General features: G+C 38.6%; 2 protein-coding genes across 28 annotated transcripts in view; one reads left to right on the plus strand and one right to left on the minus strand.

The window, feature by feature from the left end:
* The window catches only part of ABI2 (abl interactor 2), a 105,965-nt gene extending 95,607 nt beyond the window's left edge, over positions 1-10,358 (plus strand). For 7 of the 24 annotated variants that reach the window (XM_063103865.1, XM_063103885.1, XM_063103874.1 and 4 more), the window contains 3 exons: positions 5,851-5,943; positions 8,029-8,195; positions 8,660-10,358. In XM_063103865.1, the coding sequence (XP_062959935.1) occupies positions 5,851-5,943; positions 8,029-8,195; positions 8,660-8,674 (275 nt within the window). In that variant the 3' untranslated portion in view covers positions 8,675-10,358. Of the gene's footprint in view, positions 1-5,850; positions 6,284-8,028 lie in introns of those variants that run through there. The other 17 variants (XM_063104012.1, XM_063104018.1, XM_063104027.1 and 14 more) reach the window with 6 other exon arrangements.
* Positions 10,359-11,640: 1,282 nt separating this feature from the next.
* Positions 11,641-21,380, minus strand: part of RAPH1 (Ras association (RalGDS/AF-6) and pleckstrin homology domains 1) — a 95,637-nt gene continuing 85,897 nt past the window's right edge. For 3 of the 4 annotated variants that reach the window (XM_063093092.1, XM_063093089.1, XM_063093084.1), the window contains one exon: positions 11,641-18,982. In XM_063093092.1, the coding sequence (XP_062949162.1) occupies positions 16,991-18,982 (1,992 nt within the window). In that variant the 3' untranslated portion in view covers positions 11,641-16,990. Of the gene's footprint in view, positions 18,983-20,200; positions 20,277-21,380 lie in introns of all 4 variants that reach the window. The other variant, XM_063093096.1, reaches the window with a different exon arrangement.

A 21,380-nucleotide genomic window follows, 5' to 3' on the forward strand; every position in this document is an offset into this window, starting at 1 on the left:
GTACCTCCATACGTGTTAAATTAGAATCTCTGGAAGTGGGACTCAGGCATCAGATTTTTTTAAAGTTCCTCAGATAATTACAGTATTGAGAACCACTGCCATAGGAGAAGGTTTTATCTTTTATCAAACTATCTTTTCTTGTGTTCTTTTGGCTTAATGATACAACTATTAGCTAGAAGTTTAAACATGTAGGGTAAATTGTCAGATACTATTTCTGTCCTCACAAGACTGTGACAGTTTCTTGTCTTCTTCATCTTTATCTCTCTAAAAAAGAGCATGGATGCTCTATTAATGATTGTCAAATAAATGAATAATGCCATTAATTCTGAGGATTCCTAGAAAGCTTCTCAGAGGACATGGCATTTGTGATGTGCCTTGAATGGTGAATAGGAGTTTCCTCAGGTAGAGAAGAGAGAAGGGAAGGACTGTCCAGGCAGAGGGAACCCCGAGTGAGAGAGCGTGGCTCTCTGGGCATGCTGAGTAGTGTTCAGTGCATTAGGGCATGGGTTAGTTGGAAGGAGAAAGTAGGTGGCGTATGAGTGAACAGGGGGAGATAAGTTAAAATTATTAGGTGGTGAGAGGTCTTGAATACTATACTGAGTTGTTTGGATTTTTTTCTTTTGTAAAAATGTGGTAGTAGAGAGAAATTGTGGAAGATTTTTAGGTAGGTTAATGATAAGATCCCATATATTTAACTTTTTTTTTTTTTTTTTTGAGATACCTGATAATAGTGTAGAGTGCATTGGAAAGGAGGAAAAGTGGGATTTGGGAAGACCAGTTTGGATAACCTTTCCAAGCAAGAGATAAGGGCCTAAATTGAGGCAGTGGTGCTGAAAACACCATTTGTTCACATAAGTAAATTGATGCACACTGGAGGATTTTTCACGTGGCATTGTCACTCAGTTACTTGAAGTCTGAAGAACTGTTTGCCAGAAATCATGTTTTATGATATATCAACTGATAACTCCATCAAGGTCTTTCTTAAATTCTGTTAAAAGCAAAGGAATGGGAGCCACCTGACTTGCAGAAGGATTGGTTACTCAGTGGAGTAATTCCTTTTTTAAATACAAGCACCAGTATTTTGAGTGGTCCCTTTGGCACCCAGGAGTATTTTGTAGTTTCAGAGACTATACCACTATACATGTAAGTAGAAGGACAAAAAGGAAGTGAGAACTTTTCTGACTGATGCTTGACTGAAGGTATCATCTCAAGCAGATCAGTTTTAGGAAGCAATAGGAGTTGAAAATCTAGAAAGAGAAATTTCTGTAAAACTATCTGTCACTCATACTGCTTAGAAAATCTTCAGGTACCTGAGTAAAACATGTTCCAGTTTAAAGACTGGTGTTCTGACTAGGACAGTGACCCTGATGATGGAGAGGAGTGTTTGGATTGGAGAGATTTAGGAGGTAGAATTAACAGGACTTGGGGATGTAGGGGAGTAAGAACTAGGAGAAGATACTGTCATGAAACGATGGAAGAAAATGGTAAGAAGGGGCCGGGGGGGCATAGGTAATCATCATTGCCAGACACTACAGGAAGTTCAGTTAGGAAAATAACTAGGAAGAGGCTGTGGATCTCAAAATTAGAAGGCCACGTCTTTGATGGTCGCCTTTGAGCAGCTTCATTAGAATGGAGGGGGCAGAAGGAGTGTGGCTACATTAATTAAGCAGCATTATTTTTATAGAAATAGTATCCCCAGTTGGCTCTAAAATGTCTCTTAATTTAGATTACTTTAAGTAGTTTAATAAATTCTTTTTTTTTTTTGTCTTTTTTTTTTTTTTTTTTTGTCTTTTTCGTGACCAGCACTCAGCTCAGCCAGTGAGTGCACCGGCCATTCCTATATAGGATCCGAACCCGCGGCGGGAGCGTCGCTGCGCTCCCAGCACCGCACTCTCCCAAGTGCGCCACGGGCTCGGCTAAATTCTTTTTTTATATATGAAGAAAAGACATAAGAAACTTTATTATAGTTTTCCATGACACATGAGCCTTCAGAATGAAGACCCAAAGATATAGGGAAGATTGTCCATATTTATGTATTAGGTTCTTTTTGCCACAAAACAAGTGCTTAATATCTTTAAAAAGACTAAGATCATATAAAATATGTTCTGTGAACACAATAACAGGAAATTTAGAAAATTCACAAATGTGTGGAAATTAAACAACACTCTCCTAAATAAATAATGGATAAAAAAAATCACAGGAAAATTAGAGTACTTTGAGATAAAAATCAAAGCACAACATTAAAATTAATAGGATGCAGGGCTCATGTAGTGCTTAGAGGAAAATTTATACTTGTAAACACCTATATTAAGATGCTACATTCTTTTTTAAGGTATTAATCTTTTTGTAAATTTCCTCCTTCATATCCTGGGTTTTTTTTTCTTGTTTCATTGTATTGTTTGAGTTTTCTCCTATTTCAGTGAGTTTCCTTAAGATTGTTGCTGGGAATTCCTTTTCAGTCATTTCAAGGTTTCTTGCTTTATAGGGTCTGGTATTTGAGAATTACTGTATTCTTTTGCTTGTGTTATATTTTCTTGGGTTTTCATATTTCTCGTATCTACATTTTCTGGTCATCTGGAGCAGTTGCTGCTTCTCTTACTCTGGAGTGGGCTTTTAGGAGAGAGCTGTCCTCTTCTTTTTCCAGTCTCTGCTGGTGACTCTCCTTGTATCAGTGTAGTTGAGTGTCTGGCAGGCCACCTGCATGGCAGTTATGGCTACTGCTGTGGCATCTGCTGCTTTTGTGGCAGCCAGGGTTGTGGCAGTGGCTGTGGTGGGCCACCTGCGTGGAAGTGGTGTTTTTGGTGTGCTCCTGGGGATGTTGCCCTTGGCATCTGCTTTAGGACCCCTGGCGTGCCCTGTTTCTTACCTGCATCTGGGTGGAGGGGGCTGACCCTGGGCCAACAAATTCTTCATTGGTAGTGTGAAGATTTAACTTTGTCCAACCTCAGGGCAGGTTATACATAAATTCCAAATTATGTAAAATGAAGTTTTACTGACTTCAGGTAAACTTTTTCTTTTCCTTCTTTTTTTTTTTTTTGTCTTTTTCGTAACTGGCACTCAGCCAGTGAGTGCACCAGCCATTCCTATATAGGATCCGAACACACGGTGGGAGCGTTGCTGCGCTCCCAGTGCCGCACTCTCCCAAGTGCGCCACAGGCTCGGCCCTAAATTTTTTATTTTCTACATGAATAAAATTATCTCAATTCATAATATGTGATTTAATATAGAGTATATTGAAATGGATAATCTTACTAATATTTTGATTTTCCAGTAGCTTGCCAGTTCAAGGTATTTAACTGCTAGGTGTGGTTGCTAATGCCCTAGTTTTTGGTGGTCATTCTCTTTAGTTCAGACCAGTCATTTCTATGTAGCATTCTCATTTTGAACTTTTTCACATTGTTTTTACTTCAGTGTCACCTCATTTTTTTCCCCCAGTGCATACTTAAGGTATATTTATTACTAACTCAGTAGTTGAATAATGTGGAATATAGATTTATTTAGAAGTATCCAAAATGCTAGGCCCTGTGTTCTGTGCTAGGAATACACAGAGATAAGTAAGGGATAGTTCTTCCCTCCAGGAGTTTGTAGTGTGGAGAGATTTTATGTTCAGATTGCTGTTTCTTATTTCAACTTTCTTTATGAGAGAAGATAATTTGAGTCTTCTTACGGATCGTTTACCATCATCGTGTGGCACCATTATTGTATATATTTAACTCCGCAGCATACTTCGTATAAAATTATAGGGTTAAAATTTTTAAAAAGAAGCTTTTAAACTAAGTTTTGTTCAGTTACAGACCTTTGTAAAAATATTTTAGAATGCCTTCAATTGGAGTGCTAAATTTGAATGAGGTACTTTGAAATTTAGAATGTATTTTCACTTTAGCAGAAACATTGAAAAAAACAATATAGACACCATCGTTCCTTCTGTTTCACTCATAATTTCATAGGAACCAAATGTTTAGCATTTTTCTTTAAAAGTTTCTTTCTTGCATGTGCTTTGTAAATTACCCTTGTGATTTTGAATACTATGTGTGATATACATGCATAATGGGAAAATTAGACTTTCCTCACTACTGCCAAAACTATTTTTCCAGGTTAAATAGTATCTAGACAGATTTTACATTTCTCAACATCAGTATTTTGAATATTAGTGAAAGTGGTAAGATACTTGTATTTAATGAGTATCTTTATTTTGATGAAAGTCTCTTCAAGTCTATTTTCCTTTTGATGAGACGAAGTAAACTACTGGTGTATATCTTTACCTGGAGTGAAAACGAACATTCTTAACAGCGTATTTTTTATATTAAAAAAGCGATTCATTTTATAACAGTGATCACTAATTTTGACAGAAGAGAAAATGTTTAGCAGTTGTTAAAGCTCTCAGCTCTGTATCACCATAAACAGAGTCCCTGGAATCATTTTCAATGTAAATTCTATCTAATACAATTTCTACATTTTAAAGAAGAAAACGGATGCATAGAGAGCTTAATAACTTCTCTTAAACTTCTTTGTTGCAGCAGCCTTTATACTCTCTTCTGTTATTTTTCAGTGGGTTTGCATTTCTATAAGCACCAAGAATGTTGTCTTTCCTTTAAAAAAAAATGCTAGAAAATATTAGGTTGACTAGAAATACTAAATACTCTAACTTGTATTCTTTTACATTTGTTGTTAAATTTGTATGTCATTTAATTACATTTAATTGTTTTTACGTGTTTGGTTATATTTTGAGAAATACACACTGAACTCTTCCTAGGTTAGGTCCCTCTAATATATTTTCTGGCATCCTTAATATATCACTGTAATGGAACATATTCACAGTTTAAGGAAGCCATTTAATTTTTACTAAAGCTGGCCAGAAACACACATTTTTCTTTAACTAGGACAAGTTGCATTATATTAAAAACCTTTGTTGTGGTTTCTGTTTTCTTATTTATTTATGCAATGAGTAAGGTTGCTTGAAAAACTAAATGTATGTGCTTCTTGAAACAATGGATAGATGGAAATTTCATTGAGTGAAATTCTGAGTTGTGTGAAAAAAGTGCAGGGGATGAAGAGGCTGGAACAAAAGATAATTCTTCAAGTGGATTTGACCAAGTTACAAGGTATTGCAATTTAACTAAACTGTTGCAGGTGATGTAATACCAGAGAATTATCCAAGGTAATGGTTGAAAAGTCCTAGTTACCAAGTGATTTAAGCAGTGAAAATCACAGGAGAGTTTATTGGCATTTTGTTTTTCTTAGCACTTTTAGTCTGTTATTGTGGATATATTGGTGACATAGTACAGCGTGTATTTTGAAAGAATACATATAGTGGATTTCCATTTGTGCATTTAACTTGTGGGAATTCAGCCATCATTCTACTCAGTGAAGTGTGAGAAAGGAGACATACATCTGCTATTTCTTTGATCTGTGTCATTTCTAATTTGCTTCTCATAGAGTATCTGCACTAGTGTAATCCTAATATTTAAAGGTATACATTTTTTCTTTTCTAATATGGTGCTTCAACACCAGCTTAAATAAAAAAATAGCCATCTTTCCTGATTCTGGGAGTGTGTCTCTCTCCTCAGTGAGGTACTTTCCCAAAGGCTGTTTTAAGGGTAAGTTTGACTAAAATGTGTTTTTTGCTGTTTGTACTCAATTTAGGACCTAACCTTCCTAGAAAAGGAAGATTCCATTTTATAAGACTGGATATTAGTAAGAAAAAAATATATAGATAAGTTTTGGTCAGTGTTTAGAAAGTTGTCATGTTTGAGTGCTGCAGAAGTTGGGAATGGGGATATTCACTTTCGTTCTGTCTTTTTAGGAATATTATTCTTTCACATCCTACGTTTTTTTTTTTTCTCTCTCTAGTTGTGGCAATTTATGATTATACAAAAGACAAGGAAGATGAGCTGTCCTTTCAGGAAGGAGCCATTATTTATGTCATCAAGAAGAATGATGATGGTTGGTATGAGGGAGTTATGAATGGAGTGACTGGGCTCTTTCCTGGGAATTATGTAGAGTCTATCATGCATTATTCCGAGTAAAGCTCAGAGGGCTGGGCTTTTCTCACAGGAATAGTCAGGTCTTCCCAGATTATCTGAAGGCCCTGGGGATTCCCCTCCAGTGAAATAGAATGAAGGATACAAATGATAAAAACTACTTTTTTTTTTTTTTTTGGTTTATCCCCCAGTATTAAAACAGAAACAAAAAAGCAAGCTGAGTCTGAACAGATGGATCTTTTTGCCATCATTTGTACTATGCTGAACTGTCTGGATTGAAATAAAGTGACTATTTCTGAATATGTCAAAGGTGTAACAACATAATTATGTAGCTAAAACAAATCTGATTAAGACTGATTCAGAAAAAAATTCTGGGATCTTTCTCAGGAATACTGTCCACCCTTGGGATTTCTCCTCCTGCAGAGTCTGTGGCATTGGATGTTCTTCATTGCCTGTGCTGAGCGGTTAACCTCATGGCCCAGTGGGTACCTTAGCCCCGCACTTTCTTCCACTTGTATGAGGAGGCTGCCAATATTTAAATATCATCCTTAATCATTTTTACAATGTTTCAGATGGATTTTTTCCTTTTAACATTGTAAATTCTGCATTCTCTCAACACTTGAATGCACCAAATGAGTTAATGCTGAACTCACTTGCATCCCTTCGTGTTTCTCAGTTTGTAGATTATAAGGATGATGAAATGTGAAAGTCTCCAAACATTCCAAGGGTGGTTAACAATTGCCACAGTTTTGTTTTAACGTGCTGCTGTGTGAGACTGCATTGCCACTAATGGCCAGTGTACCAGGTGTGAAGTGTGGTAGGCGGTTCATATGCTGAGGTAGGTGTGCGGAGCCAGACGCGAAAGTTCCTGAGGTTCTGAAGAGACAGAACTGTACAAGTGTTCTCCTCAACAGGCATCTTGAACCTTTGCCTTAGGTGCTATTTCGAGGAATAGGATCTGAAAGGTCAAACCAATTACTACTATTCTTTCACTATTTACAAAAACACTATTCTTTTTTGGAAGAGAACAGCCGTTATTTTCAAGTCTCTTATTAGTCACTGGGAATAAAAGGCCTGCTACTGTGCTCTCTGAATGTTGTTAATGGTCAGTGTTAGCTGCCACTGAGTCATTTACTCACTCAGCTCTGGAAAAGGTAAATACTCTCCTAATTTTGTGATTGGACTCTGAAGTACCTCTTAGTAAGAATTTGAACCTTATATCTCAGAATAAGAAGACAATATTAATAAGATTAATAAGAATAAGATTAATAGGCCCAATCTTAATCTTGGATTTCATCATCACTTCTGTAATCAGTATAAGAAATGATGAGAAAATCCAGGATGGCTCGCTGCTCAGTAAGCGAATACTGTGATGATGGCCAGCCCCAAATCTGCCAACGTGGGTTCTTCCCAGCTTTGCCAGGTTACTTCCCTGTGCCAGGCGAAAGGGGACAGGCAATAGCTGCATGTATTTCAAATGTAGGCCTTGAATATAATGGGTAGTGCAGATAGAGGAACTTGATTGAAAAATGAATGTGTGTAGTAGTGTGTGAGGAAATTCAGATGGTGTAGGCAGAAGTTAATATGCCACTTTTAAATCTGTTAGCTGAGCATAGAAGTTCATTACCATTTAACTGAGACCCTGCTATAGTTTCCCTATCAAGATAACTTTTTTTGTGTTTTTAAAGTTGTAGTTTTTAAGAAACACATTGCAACTTAGCTTAGCTATTTTTCTTTTAGATTTTCCCAACACTTTGGGTTAAGCTTTCATTAACTTGCCTCCAGTATAACGTTCTACTTTATGCTTTTGTTAGGTCATCTTGACATCCCTTATTCTGCATTTTCCTTCAGAGTAATGGCCCTGGCTGTCCTCTGAGCCTTTAGGTCCATTATGAACCCAAATACTTGCATAGATTAAACTCTTCTTAGTACTGGTGTATAACTAGGAAAAAATTTAAATTAGATCTTCCAGTTATTTGCTTAGATTTTTGCTGAGAAAGCTTAGTAGTTTAATGTGGCAGAGGGTATTTTGAAATCCAACAAATAGTTCCCACAGCTCACCACCACAGGAGAGAAGACAACTGTGCAGAAAGCAGAGTTGGTGGCAGTCAGCAGAAATGCAGCTTGTCTGTTGGACCCCTGCTGGATTGGAGAGTACTGAAGACACTGGTGAAGTCCTTTATACTGAAGACCCGCAGCAGGGGGAATCCATGGGTCAGCTGATTTATTTTCTATATGTGTGATTTTAGTTTTACAAATACTACCTGTTGGATTTTCTGCATATTTTTTATTTTTGTAGAGTGTTAAAGTCTATACATTGTCTTGGAAGGATACTATGTAATGATTATGGGCCAGGCCTACAGTAATTGGAGACTTTTAACGTATGTAATATTTCATAGATTGCATGCTATTAATAGTCTGTGAGGGTAGTATTTCCTGTCTTATTATAAGTTTCCTCCATTTATCTTTTTATAAACTAAAAGATGGTATTAGGAACTCCAAAAGAATGCAGAAATTCTTAATGCTATACTGTTGATATTTTAGCAATGATCCAAGTCTAGAATCTGCTGACCAGTGAGCAACCATTTTATCTGGGTTGTGGGACTCTAATGGGAGTAGGATTCTTCCCTCCTGAAGTGTTTTTGACTATGTTTCTATTTCCTTCTTTTCCTTTATAGGAAAAAAAAAAGTGACTGAATATTCCCCCTCCCCCCCTTTTTTGGGGTATCACTATTTGAAAGTCCATGGGATATGAATGAAAATACTTTCTTGCTGTCCTTGACCTTATGGCCAAGGCAATAAATCATAAACAAAAATGGTGCCAGTGTGTCAAAATCTAGACCTGAGAGCTTCAGCCTGCTGTGTTTGGAACAAATATGAATCTTTTAAAATGTCTTGTTCCCAGTATTTTCCATCTTTTGGCTACTCCTTTTCTGTCTTCCTCAGAGGCACCTGCTGTTCCCATCTTAGGGTAGGCAAGGGCCTGCTAATTGTGCTGTTTATTGCTCAGCTAGAGAGAATGTTTTATCCATATTTATAGTGATGTCTGTAGTAAACCTGTGCTCCTTAGCAGTTTTATGTTGATTAAAGAATAAGATTTTTCTGTTTGGGAGTCACCAAAAATCTTTTTGTTTTCATTTTCTTTTGGCTGGTGACCTTTCTGCATTAAGAACTATTCTTTTATCTTTTATTACCTGAAGGCCACCTTTACCTTTGAAAAGGGTTTGATGGAGGAATTGCAGGTGGACTGCCAGGTCTTTGAAAAGTACTGAGATCTGTTCACTTCTGAACTTCTTTGGTGAGGAACTCCTGATTGGTGTTGAAGTGATAATTTTGCCTACACAATTTACTTAGAATCATAGAATTTTAGAGCTAGATGAGATTTAAACATTTTTTTATTCAGTCTCATTTGAATGATGAGGATAGATGTTTCTTTTTAGATGAACAGCTAGTTAGTAATGGTAGAGTTCCTGACTCAATGCCCAGTACGCTTCTCCACTGTACCACAACTGTCTTAATTAAATGTGCTGTATTTTTCTTTAAAAATTGAGTTCTACTTGATGTTTTCAGGATTATACTTGAAGGAGATATGCCATGTTTTGATAAATACCATCAGAGTATTTGGACTGTTGTTTAAAGGAGTGTACTAAGTGCAACCTTAATTAGCGAAAATAATCTTCATCTACCCCTTCTAAAACTATACTCAGTATAAACACTTTTTTCCATAAGGTGTGTGTAGCAAAAATATGTTGTTTGTCCCTGGCAGGAGTGCAGCACAGCAAACAGCCTTATTTGAGAGAGCCTTATAAAACAGTTATAAATGGAGGCATTGAGCTCATTAGCTGTAAGTTTATTTTATGCTAACTTTGTTCCTATTCTGTTGAGTCTCATAATTAAAAAAAAAAAATTTACGAATGAAATGACAGGGCCTAGCTGTGTATAAATGATCCTTGCTAAATAAAGTTTTTTGTAAGAAAAAAAAAAACCCCCAACAAAAAGCTTATTTTCACATTAAAATGAAACCTCTTTTGCAACTTAAGAATTCTATGGAAAAGCAGTTTTTATCATATTTTGTGTCCATGTACCTTTTTCCTTAACAAAAAGGTTTACAACAAAGAATGTAAACAATTTGTGATCTGGCCAGTTGTACTTTTTAGCTCCCGGAGGGAGAGAGTTGGTGGTGTTATGGGTTGAGTATAAAAACCATTCAGGAAAACTTGAGGGAGCAGTCTGTTGCCAGTAATGTTTCTTTTGTGTGCCATTAAACCACCTCCAGATGAGTGGGGGAACAGTCACTTTTTAATTTTTTAATTGTATTTGGAATTAACTGTTGCTGTGTACTAAGAACTTGACCTAAATAAAATCCCACGAAGTATATATTCAAGTATCTTGTGAAATTATTTATGTAAGTAACCTCTTTCTTTCTAAGGTGGTATCTAAGTTTAAGTGTTGGGGATAATCTTTGATTTTCAAGTTGCTTTTTATTACTGAAGTCTTAGACTTCAACTTTAAAATGTTGAGCCTTAAACAAGTTTGATCTCTGAACATTTTTTCAAGACAGCTGCTCTATGTTGTTTAACTACCCCTATTTTTGCAATATATGAGCCTGAGGGTTTCTTATCACTTTCCCTGCAATCTAATTCTGTTAATGTAAAATTTTTTCAAATGCTGAGGATGGATGTTGACTAAAAAATACCGAAGATCGGTCAGAAGTGTGATTTTAAAAAACCATGAGGACTAAAAAAGAACTTTCTCATGGTGTGTTTGAGAGTAATAATGGACACAAAATTTGGCTCCAGGATACCCAAAAATGCTTGTTTTGTTTTTCCTGCCTCCCAAGTTCATCTTATTTCCTCTGTGTCTTTATCTTTTTGCATGTCATTAGGTAATGTGGAATACCCAGATAACACGTTTACACTTTAAAGAAGAGTTTTCAAGAAAAGAGTTTCTCTTATGTCAGCACCATGCTCTCTGAAGTGAGCTAACTGGCCATCCCTATATAGGATCTGAACCCGTGGCCTTGGTGTTATCAGCACCACACCCTCCCAAGTGAGCCACAGGCCGGCAAGAGTTTCTCTTATGAATAGGCATAAGAGCAGCAGACTTGTCTTAAAGATAACTATACTGTTACTTAATTGACTCCTTTGGGTTACTTTGGAATTACACATTTGGTTGAAATACTTTATGGAGGGGGGGGGGATATGTCATTTGTTCAGTTGTTCAATGTATGCTGCTTCCTCTTTTTTTTTGGGCCTTAATTTGGTAAACGATTAAAGTGATTTGTAAACACATTAAATTACACATCGATACATATCTTGTCATGACAGTTCAACACATAATTGTGATTCCGAAACTTTGAAACAAAAATCCCTTTTTGTACTAGTTTAACTAGTAACCAGTTGTACTTGGTTTAAAGAAAAAAACTTAAAACTGTTATCACATCTTAATTGTTGATATACTTAATGTCCAAAGCTCCCTAGTCTGTTGGTGTAAAAAAATTCTTTACTTAAAAGTTAACAAGGGGAGCACAGCAAACTAGTTTATTCACTTTTGCACTCAGTTTGTTCTTATTTTGGGTACCCCCACAAAACAAAACCAGGTTCTTACAGGCACTGATCCACAAACACTCAAGTAAAGCCCCCATGTTTAAATTAAATAGTTTAAAAAAAATTTTTTTTAATTAAGGATCAGGTAAGCTGACACAATGAAAACATGTAACTGAAAAACAAATTTACACTGACTGTGTGACTACCATTCTAAGCCATTACAATAGTTTACTGACAGTAACTGGCAAGAGTAACTTGGAAAATAACTTAATCCAGCAGTAGATCAGAAACATGGTCAGTAGTACTGAATATCTCTCTCTCATATATATATCTCTATATTTATAGCTTTGCACAATCAGGGAGCAAGGCACATAATGAAATGAGTGTACATTTATGCAGAAGAAAATAGCAACGAAGCTGAAAGAAAAATCGTAACTTCATCTTCAATAAGCTGTGCATAATCCTTTGAATAACAGTCTCTATCCAGTATTTTATAATGCAGTTTCTTTTGTCTTTTTTCATGCTTTAAAAAAGTATTTCCCTAAATTGTACCTATTTACTATTTATGGCAAAGCTCACACAGCCTAGAAGTCAGTGTGAGCCTTGACTGTTTTTTAAAGAAATGGAGGGACGGAGCAATCCCAGTTAAACATAATGTGCAATTTTCCTTTAAAACAGTAAACCATGTTTTTACAACACGTTGCACAAGCTAGTATTTTATCTCAAATGTACATTTCTATAAGAAGAGTTCACTAGTAGCTGATGATAAAATTAAAATCAGTTGACACATTCCAGTTAATGCTTATTTTCTAGGAGGTATTATTTACAAATTGAGAAAAAAAATTAGGAGGTGGGGAATCATGAAAAATGGCAGTTTTTGGTATTACGTTACAATAAGTTTAATGACCAATGGACAGTTTCCAAAATCTAAGTCCCAGCCCCCCCCAACAAGTGCTGCAGATGTTTTACTGCCTAAGAAGTTGAAGCTTCAAGCTTGGTATTAATAGCCATCCATGATAAACACAGAGTCTCTTCTGAATTCAGCCATCTTTTAAATATGCAGTATTTACCATCAGCCTGACTTGATTCACTTCTCTGAACGTCTTTGGTAGAAAGTAGACAGACCCCGTTTAGGTAGATGAAGCCATCTCTTGTGAGTCACTTTTTCCATTTCTAATCCCATTGCTCAAACTAGAAATAGCTTCCTTCACTTTCATTAGCACCTCAAAGTTTGCTTGTTGGATTTTTTTATTTTTTAAATGCTGTTCCTCCTAAAGAGTTCAAGGCACAGGGGATTACAGCAAATATTGTTTTCTCGTCTAAATGGTTTTATTCAACAAGCAAAGAGCAAACCAATTAGAGAAATTTTTTCTCTTCATCTGTTTATCAAGTATGTTGTTTTACTTTTAGCAAGTTTATTCTACAGCAAAATTTCATATTTCTTTTACATATAGACTTCCCAAGGGCACAAGAACTAAGCATTTGTTTTGTTTGAGAGATAGACTGCTAAAGGTGTAGAAATGTTCTCATTGAATTTTAAAAGGAAAAATTTAAAAAGTAGTGGGATATTCTGTTCTGCTTGCAATTCCTCGGATCACATCTCAACTTTGTGAGAGGTCATACATTCTTACAGAGTTAGGGATATTCTGCTTTTATACAAATAATGTAAAGTGTATAAAACAAAAATCAAAGTGTACTTTAAAGGGAATTTTTTTTAAAGAAATAGTCATTTTCTCATCAAGTATATAAACCCAAATTATTATACCTATTTTATTAAAAGCAAGTTACCACACTTACAATCATTACAGGGTTATATGGGTTTAATTGGTATAAACTTGAATAAAATCTCTGAGATATCAGTTATAATTTGTCAGTTTTGGAGGTATATGAAAAAATATGGTAGTGTATAAAAATAGAAATGAGTTTTTTACTTATTTAAAATCACCTTTGTGTTTATAACATAAAATTGCTTTTAGCTGAGGAATAAAGTTGACTAAGGGTTCTGTTGGTGGCCTGACAGTCAAATCAAACCAATCCACACCATTTCCTGAAATATTTTTGAGGCTAATTTATAACTTTACATCCTGACACAAGCTCATTAGCAGTTGTATTCTCCCACAGTAGCAGCTTCTGAAACTTGAATTAGATGCATAGCTCCTATTAACCTTGATCTCATAAACCTCAATTTTAACTTTCTGTATAAACTTAGCATTGTTTTCAGTGACAAGTAAACATACATAGAGGGGAACGAAGATAGTTCATAGCCCTTTGCAGAATATGCCATCAGTGGGCAGGAGCACCTGATAGCCAGCAATGTTTTTCATTTTAAAAAGCCCCGAAGTCTTAACTGTCTTCCAAGTGAGAATTACAGTAGCTAAGGAAAAAAGGGGTATTTAAATTTGTTTGAGTAGTATAAGTCAAGCTGGTAAAATTCAATCCAGAATAGTCTTTTATATTGAACCTATGAACCTGAAGTAAGTGGTTTCATTAACCAAGAATAGGTTCTGCTGCCTTGCAGAGTTGGTGCCAAAACTTTAAGTATAGAGTCATCTAATTTTGAATTGATCTATAGTAAAAATTAAGGTGTCTCTAATTAATAAGCAAGTCACTAGCTCTAATAGGCACCTGTTTGCACTGCCCTCAGTAGCAGGATGAGTTCATTTGTGCTGCTCACTTTTCCGTATAGCCCAGGCAACTATATAGATTTCTTTTGAACAAGTTATGCTGAGTTAGAGCTGCAGAGCAGAAGGCAGTGAAAGAAGGCACAGTCCTAGTGTCATCTGGCAGTAGGTGTTTTCCATGAACACACCAGAGAAAAAAGATACACAAAAACAGTAGTCTCAGGAAAAGACTACATCCTAACAGAAATCCAAATTAAAGAAAAAAAGCCCTAGGGAATAAAAACACTATAAAGTATCAGTTTGGGTTATTTTGATTAAGAAAAAACAAAATTAAAAAAATTTCTTTTTGCTTAGTAGCCATTTCTGTCTTTGGAGAAATGTAAAGGGAAACAGCCTTTTGTCAGGCCATTGGACTGGAGGTAAAAACGACATAGTCCCTCCTCTCGCCCTGCTCTCTCCTTGGCATCACTAGCATTCAAAAGGACATTTGTTAGCTCTTCCAGGAAAATACACCAGACACATCTGTTCAGGATGGCTATCAGGACTGACACAAGCAAGAAATCCCAAGAATGGCTCAAATCATGGGTGAAAGAAGACTGGGGGCACATTATTTTTCTACCCTCAAGTAAAGTTGAAGTTGTCCACCTTTATAGAAAAAACAAAACACAAAACAAAAAACTCAAACCCTAGGATGAATAGTTAGATAAGTGGATTCATATTCTTAATTACTCTTAATCCCACAAGTTATGGGTGATCCTTAGAATATAAAGCTGCAGGCAGAAGACCATGGGAAATTAATTCACTCACAAATCACTGTGGAGCTTGGCAACCTGTACTCCCAACTACCCGTATTGCTGTGCATGCTGAAATTAACAATGCAAATGTGTTCAAGGTTACTTCATAAGCATATCAAGCACACAAAACTTTGTGAACAATCTGAAAAATCCAAAAATATCTCTTAAAGAAGCAGGGCTTTAAAAAAAATACACAGTGGTATATGTATTCTTACTGTCCCATCACCACATGAATACACTGAACTACATCCTGGAGATATGGCAATGGAGAGGTGCCGCTTATCCTCTCTTTAAGCTGCAGTTCTTTCTTGGAGAGTGAGTTATAGTGATACCTTGTGTACACAGTACAACTTTTGTTTATTCCTGAATTATATCATCTCTGCCCTGCTTTACTGGCATCACTTTTTCCTTGTGGGACATTGTCAAAAGATTTCTGCAGTTTGCATTGGTAATTCTTATTCACAGCACGCATAGACTTTCATTACAAGATGTGCTCATTTACAATTGCTGGGATGGCCAGTTTTTATTCTCTTGTTTAAGAGTAGCTCTAAGATTGCATTTTATTCCTAACAGTCAATTTATCATCATAAATTGATGAGACAAGTACACATTTCTCAGATGTACCAAGGAAAATGCACAGAAAAAAAAGCATATAGAAGTATAATGTGAAGCATATAGAAGTACGGTGGGTCATTAGAGCAATGATTTCATGTTATACCAAATTGCACATGCATAATGTGTAAAGTGTAATGTCACTTACTGTACTTGGACTATACACTACTCCATCAGAACACCTGGTAACCTAGACAAATCTCCACGACCAGCAAGGGTCCTGGCAGTTCCAGTAGCCATAGATGAACTGTCAAAAATTTCATTTATTTTCTTTCCATCCATGATAGTCCTATATTTAATGAATTCTTTGTAGTACATATTATAACCCACATACAACCTGATTAATGACACTTGCACAGGGGCCAGTTCTTTTCTCATCATGCCTCCTTCTAGAGAGCAATAAACAAGACAGGCATTTCAGAAGGTGATATTGTTTTTCGTAATGGTGCACCATATTGGGCACAAGGATGTGTATATTTCATATACCAATTGCCTACAGATATCTAATATCAATATCTACGTAAACCACGCTATAAGAAGGTAACTGGTGACCGACCCAAAGACATACTGGGACAGATCATTACAGGGATATTGTGTTGGACGTTCTCTCACAACAAATCAAAGCAAGGATAATGAAGCCAGTACTAAAAAGGAATTATCCAGGATTATAGTACTAAATTATCCATGTATTGTAGGCAAAGAGCTCACCTGTGAGAAAACACACCCTGGATGTTGTAGGATCATTGCAGTAGTACTGCAACTAGAATGGTTTAAATACACCATGTACTTACTTTCTATGCACACACAACCACACACAGACCCATTCTATGAAGCTGAGAGATTTTCCTGATTTAAAGTGCCCTTTTATGTATAGTAATGAAGTGTCAGTCAAGCAGTTCTAACTTCAGCCAACAGGGGTGAAAAACAAACACAAAAGCCCTAGAGATACTCTAACATTCTGGTGGTTTTCTCAAACTGAGAAACAGCACATACATCTACTCCTTAATTACATATTACGCAACATGCACAAACAGGCTGCACATGGACAGACACTGATAAAATACCTTCTAGATAAGTAATTAGAAGCTTTTGGTCCAATCCACATGATAGATAAAAGAAATAAGGGACAGAACACACATCCCCCTTCCATGCCTCTTCCACTCAAAAATACACAAAACCCATTTTCAGATTAGGAGAGAAAAGGAATAAATAGAAGCACTCTCAGCTCTCTATATACACATACACGTACATATATGCATACATATACACACAACGTATAGCTATGTGTGCACAAGCACATGTACACACATACATAATAGTTGGACATGACCTGAATAACATCATACCAGGAGGCTCTGAACACCCGAGTTCACAGATGCTCAGGTGGGCTGATTGTAGAACTGATTATAGATATGAAAATAAAAGTCCTGTGGTAGCTACCAGTCTCTGGAGAGCTTGGTGTTCTGGTCTCTTTTGGGGGGAGCAGGAGGGGGTCCTCTCCGCAGTGTTGCATAGCCTGATATGTGAGTGCCTCCATAACCAGCCTTCTGTTGATCAGACAGCAGTTCAGGAGGTGGCGGGGGCAATGCCATATCATCCATAGTGGCTGTGGGCTCCGCTCTGGACATGCGAGAGGAAGACAGTGAGCTGTGCCGGGTGATGGACTTCCGTTGCAGTGTCCTATTGAGGTCAGCCAAGAATCCAGGCTGGACGCTAAGGCTGGATTTGGGAGAGGTGGGCACTTGTGGCACAACTGTGGCCATTGCTGGCTGCTCAGAGATCTCTGCTTGAGTGAGGCGGGTGTTGTCATTCCGTTTGGGTCTTGTGGGTGGAGGGGCCTTCCTCACTGACGTTTTAGACCACGGCTGTGGTTGAGGATTCACAACTGCCACTTTTGGAGAGGTGTTTCCCGAGAACACTGCTGGAATCTCTATGGGGGGCAGAGGAAGCTCTATTTCAGGTGGAGGGGGTGGAAAGTCAGAATCCGATGGAGGAGAAGGAAATTCCACTATGGAGTCTTTTCCACGCCCACTCAGAACAGAGGCTTTTGCTGGCACACATCCTTGTTGGAGAACTCCGGGAAGGTTAACTCCAGAAAGATTTAGTTTTCCAGGTTTGGGGGGTGCTGCAGGAGGGGGCAGGGTGTCCTTGCTGGGAGAGCCGGACTCTGCTGGTGGTGCAAACTTGCTGACTAGACTGTCTACCGAGGGTCTCTTGGGCTCGGGGTGTTCTGCACAACCACTGGATTTAATGCTGGAGTTGCGCTGTGGGGTTGGGGGCGGTTTCTTTCCCCCGGGGCTGGATGTTTTACTGGTCTTTTTGCCTGGAGATCCACTTTTGTCAGGGGTAGGAGAAGCCATGGGTGGCTCTGATGGTGGTGGGGCTGGGGCTGGGGCTGGGGCTGGTGGTGGTGGTGGTGGAGGAAACACCAGGCTGCTTTCAGGAGGAGGAGGAGGGAAATCCGGAGAAGGGACAGGGATGGAGCTGGGCTGCCACTTGGGTTTTGCTTTCACAGCAGGAGGGGACTGAGGAGCTACATTTGCTGGGACCAGCTTCAAGGGCTGAGAGTCCATGGAAGGAGGGATTGGAGGTGGGGGGAACTGGCTGGCTATCTGCTTCACGACAGAGGGCACCGGAGACAGTGGGGAGGGAGGGGGTTTTACACAGAAGCTCTGTTGCTTGGGTAATGTCGGTGGGGGCACTGACCCTGGGGGAGAGGGTGGAATGTGAGAAACAGGGAAGGCTACCTGCTTTTTTGCTGGGGGGACTGGAGGAGTTGTTGGTGCGGCTTGTGTTACAATGGGTGACACAGTCTTGGTGCTGGCTGGTGGGGGAATGGTCACGAGGGGTTTGGGTGGGGCTTGGGGAGGGAGGGGTGTCGGTGTGACAGGAGGTGGTGGGGGTGCTGGAGGGGCCGCCTGAGTAGCATGCTGAACTTGATGAATCTTCAGTGGAGGTGGTGGGGGGCTGAACTGTGGAAGGGATGGGGCACATGGTGCTGGCTTTAGCTGGGCCATGGCTGAGCCGGGGGTGGGGGGTGGGGGTGGGGGAGGGGGTGGGGGAACGACTCCACTGGGGGGCACCAGGATCTGAGGCTTTCCTGATGGGGAGGCTGAGGGCAGAGGCTGCATCACTGGGGGTGGCGGCGGCTTAAAGAGGGGCCCTGAATGCTGAGAAGCATTCTGCAGCCTTGTTATTGTGCTGTACTTGACAAACATCGTGGCTGCTGAGCCTGCAGAAGGTGCAGACTGGCTGGGGAGAGGGGGAGGAGGTGGAGGAGGAGGTGGAGGGGGGGGAGGAGGTGGAGGTGGCGGGGGAGGTAGAGGAGGAGAAGGCTGTGAAGCAGAGTAGGGGGTGACTATCTTAGGTTGTGGGGATAAAGGAGGCATAAGGGAAGTGTAGGGCCGATTCAGAGAGTCCGTTCTGGCCTACAAGGAGTATAAAAAGGGGGGTGGGAGAGAGAAAAACACAACAAACAAAACAGTTACGGAGGTAAGCTTTGATTGTGTAAAACTAAAAAGCAAGGAATCTGGGACACGGCATGCATGGAAAGGATGCAGCAGTTGGTGATCATAAAGATGGACAACGTCAGGAAGGCTAAAATCTGGTTCCCCGGGCAATAAGACACAGAAAATTTGTCTTACCCACCAGTATTCTCAAATAGCTAGACTACCTAACAATCTAGGAGAAAATTCTTGTTGCAAGAGCCCTTTGGATGTTGACGGGTGTATGATTTCTAACCTTGGTGTGTGACTTTCGCACAGCTCACCCTAAAAGAGAGCCCTCTGTGGAGGCCCCTGAGCACTGGGCCCCGGATTCTGACAATGGGGAGCTGTTAAGGCTGGAATTCGCCCTCCAGTCCGTGACTGCATCCACATCAAGCAGATGCTGTAACTGGGCTTAGGAGAGCTGGGTGGAGGCTTTTGAGGCTGGGAAGCTGACATGTGAGAGTATGAGAATGTTCAGCAGGCGTGCACAGTCACACAGGAATGAATGAGCTTGACACACACACTTGTGTTCGTGTGAGACACTTGCATCCAACATGCACAGAAGTCCAGCAATGCAGGTAAAGGGGGCATTCTTTATATTTGTTTTACTGGAAAATACATAAAGAAATGCTTCGTAAACATAGAGCAAAGTATCATAAAAATATCATATAGAAAAAGCCAGAAGAAAATAAAAGGAAATTTTGGAAAACTAGAGTTAAAGGAAATAATCAAGAAATGGGAGCTAGAGTTTGTCAACAACCTGTTGACCAACCCATCTGGGTACCTCTTGGCATTGCTGAAATGACCACATCTGGTCACTTATTTCATGGAGCTAATCACACATGACTGTGGTTCAAGTACTTTTGAAAAGAGGAAAGGGAAGACCCCTGGTTTAAAAACATTGGGTTTATATTTTAGGCTCTCAAACTGGGAGAAACCAAGATAACCATCTGTTTTCAATTGTGAATGACATCTAATTAGCATTGAGAATGCTTAGGTTAGTGGACAAGAAGGGTCATTATAGGGGTGAATTTTAACACCCATCAGGATGCTGACATATTTTTTAAAAAATCACACATCGAGGTAAAAGCATTAGTCTGTAAGCTTTGGTTACAGGAGTCACCCAGGTTAATGTGTTTCCAGAGAACAGCCCCTGACCTTAACTTGACCCTGTCTTGGCTGCTTCAGAGGTGCAGACCTTAGCTGTGCTGGCCTTCTCATTTGGCACCTGAGACTGAAGTAACAGGAGAAGAAACACACAGAGTGATCAAGACTCAAATAGTCACTACTGCATGGCAGGGTTCACTCTGAAACTTTCTGTAATGATGTACTTTGCTTCTTAATCACAGAGCGTTAGTTAATTCTGTTACTTAAAATACACATGGATCTCACTATTAATAATTTGGGAAGGTAAAAGATTTTTCTTTAGGCATCTGAATTATGTAAACCAGCTTCTCTAGTACATATTTAAAGGATGAGCTCCATCCAAATTGATTAAATGGGGGAAGGGAGAGAATTATTTTTTAAAAGTCTGAGTCACTGATAAGGGAGTTAAACAAATTGGTGAGGGTTTTGAGAATCTAGGTCATTAGAACCAATTCTCAAATATTCATTTCTGAGGGAAAGTGCTCCAGCTACTACTAATCAACCACATATGTAAATTAAGGAATACATTGAGAAAAAAATGTCCATTTAATTTTCATTCATGAATGTACCTGAATAAGTGATTCAGACCAGAAGAACCAAAAAAAAAGTGAAAATGATTATTGGGTAAAAATAAAATAGGCCAGGGGTGTCGCTGGTTCCTCAATGATGGAATGAGCTCCTGCATATTGAAATGGTGACTACAGCCAGGACACACCCTTGCTTTCAGAACTACACAGGCTGTTCTAGAGGATTATGATGTCTTACAACTGAGCTAAATAACCTCTCTATTGTTCTAAATATTATAGTTTTATAATGATTATACTCATCCTTCAGTGTCACTACACAATCTATTGTGTAAGGTTCAGGAATCTATAACTTTAAGGGATTGATTTGAATTTAGTCTTTCACATAAAGTATAATTTGAGAAAATTCATCAATGCCCAAAGAAATGCCAAAAAGCACAAAAGAAAAAAGATAAGGAACAAGTCTAAATAAATTAATAACAGATAAGGAAATAACTGTAAGCAGCTTCTCTGGAACATGTTTAGGACACTGGCACTAAATGGTGTTGCTCCAAATTGATTAAAGATAGAAAGGAGGAAATTGTTATTTCTTCAAATTCTGGGCCACTGACAAAGGAGTTAAACAAACTGCCAGGTTTCTTTTCTTTGAGATCTTTAGTCATTATAGC

The sequence above is a fragment of the Cynocephalus volans genome, chromosome 1, assembly GCF_027409185.1.
Source record: "Cynocephalus volans isolate mCynVol1 chromosome 1, mCynVol1.pri, whole genome shotgun sequence".
In the NCBI taxonomy this organism is placed as follows: domain Eukaryota; kingdom Metazoa; phylum Chordata; class Mammalia; order Dermoptera; family Cynocephalidae; genus Cynocephalus; species Cynocephalus volans.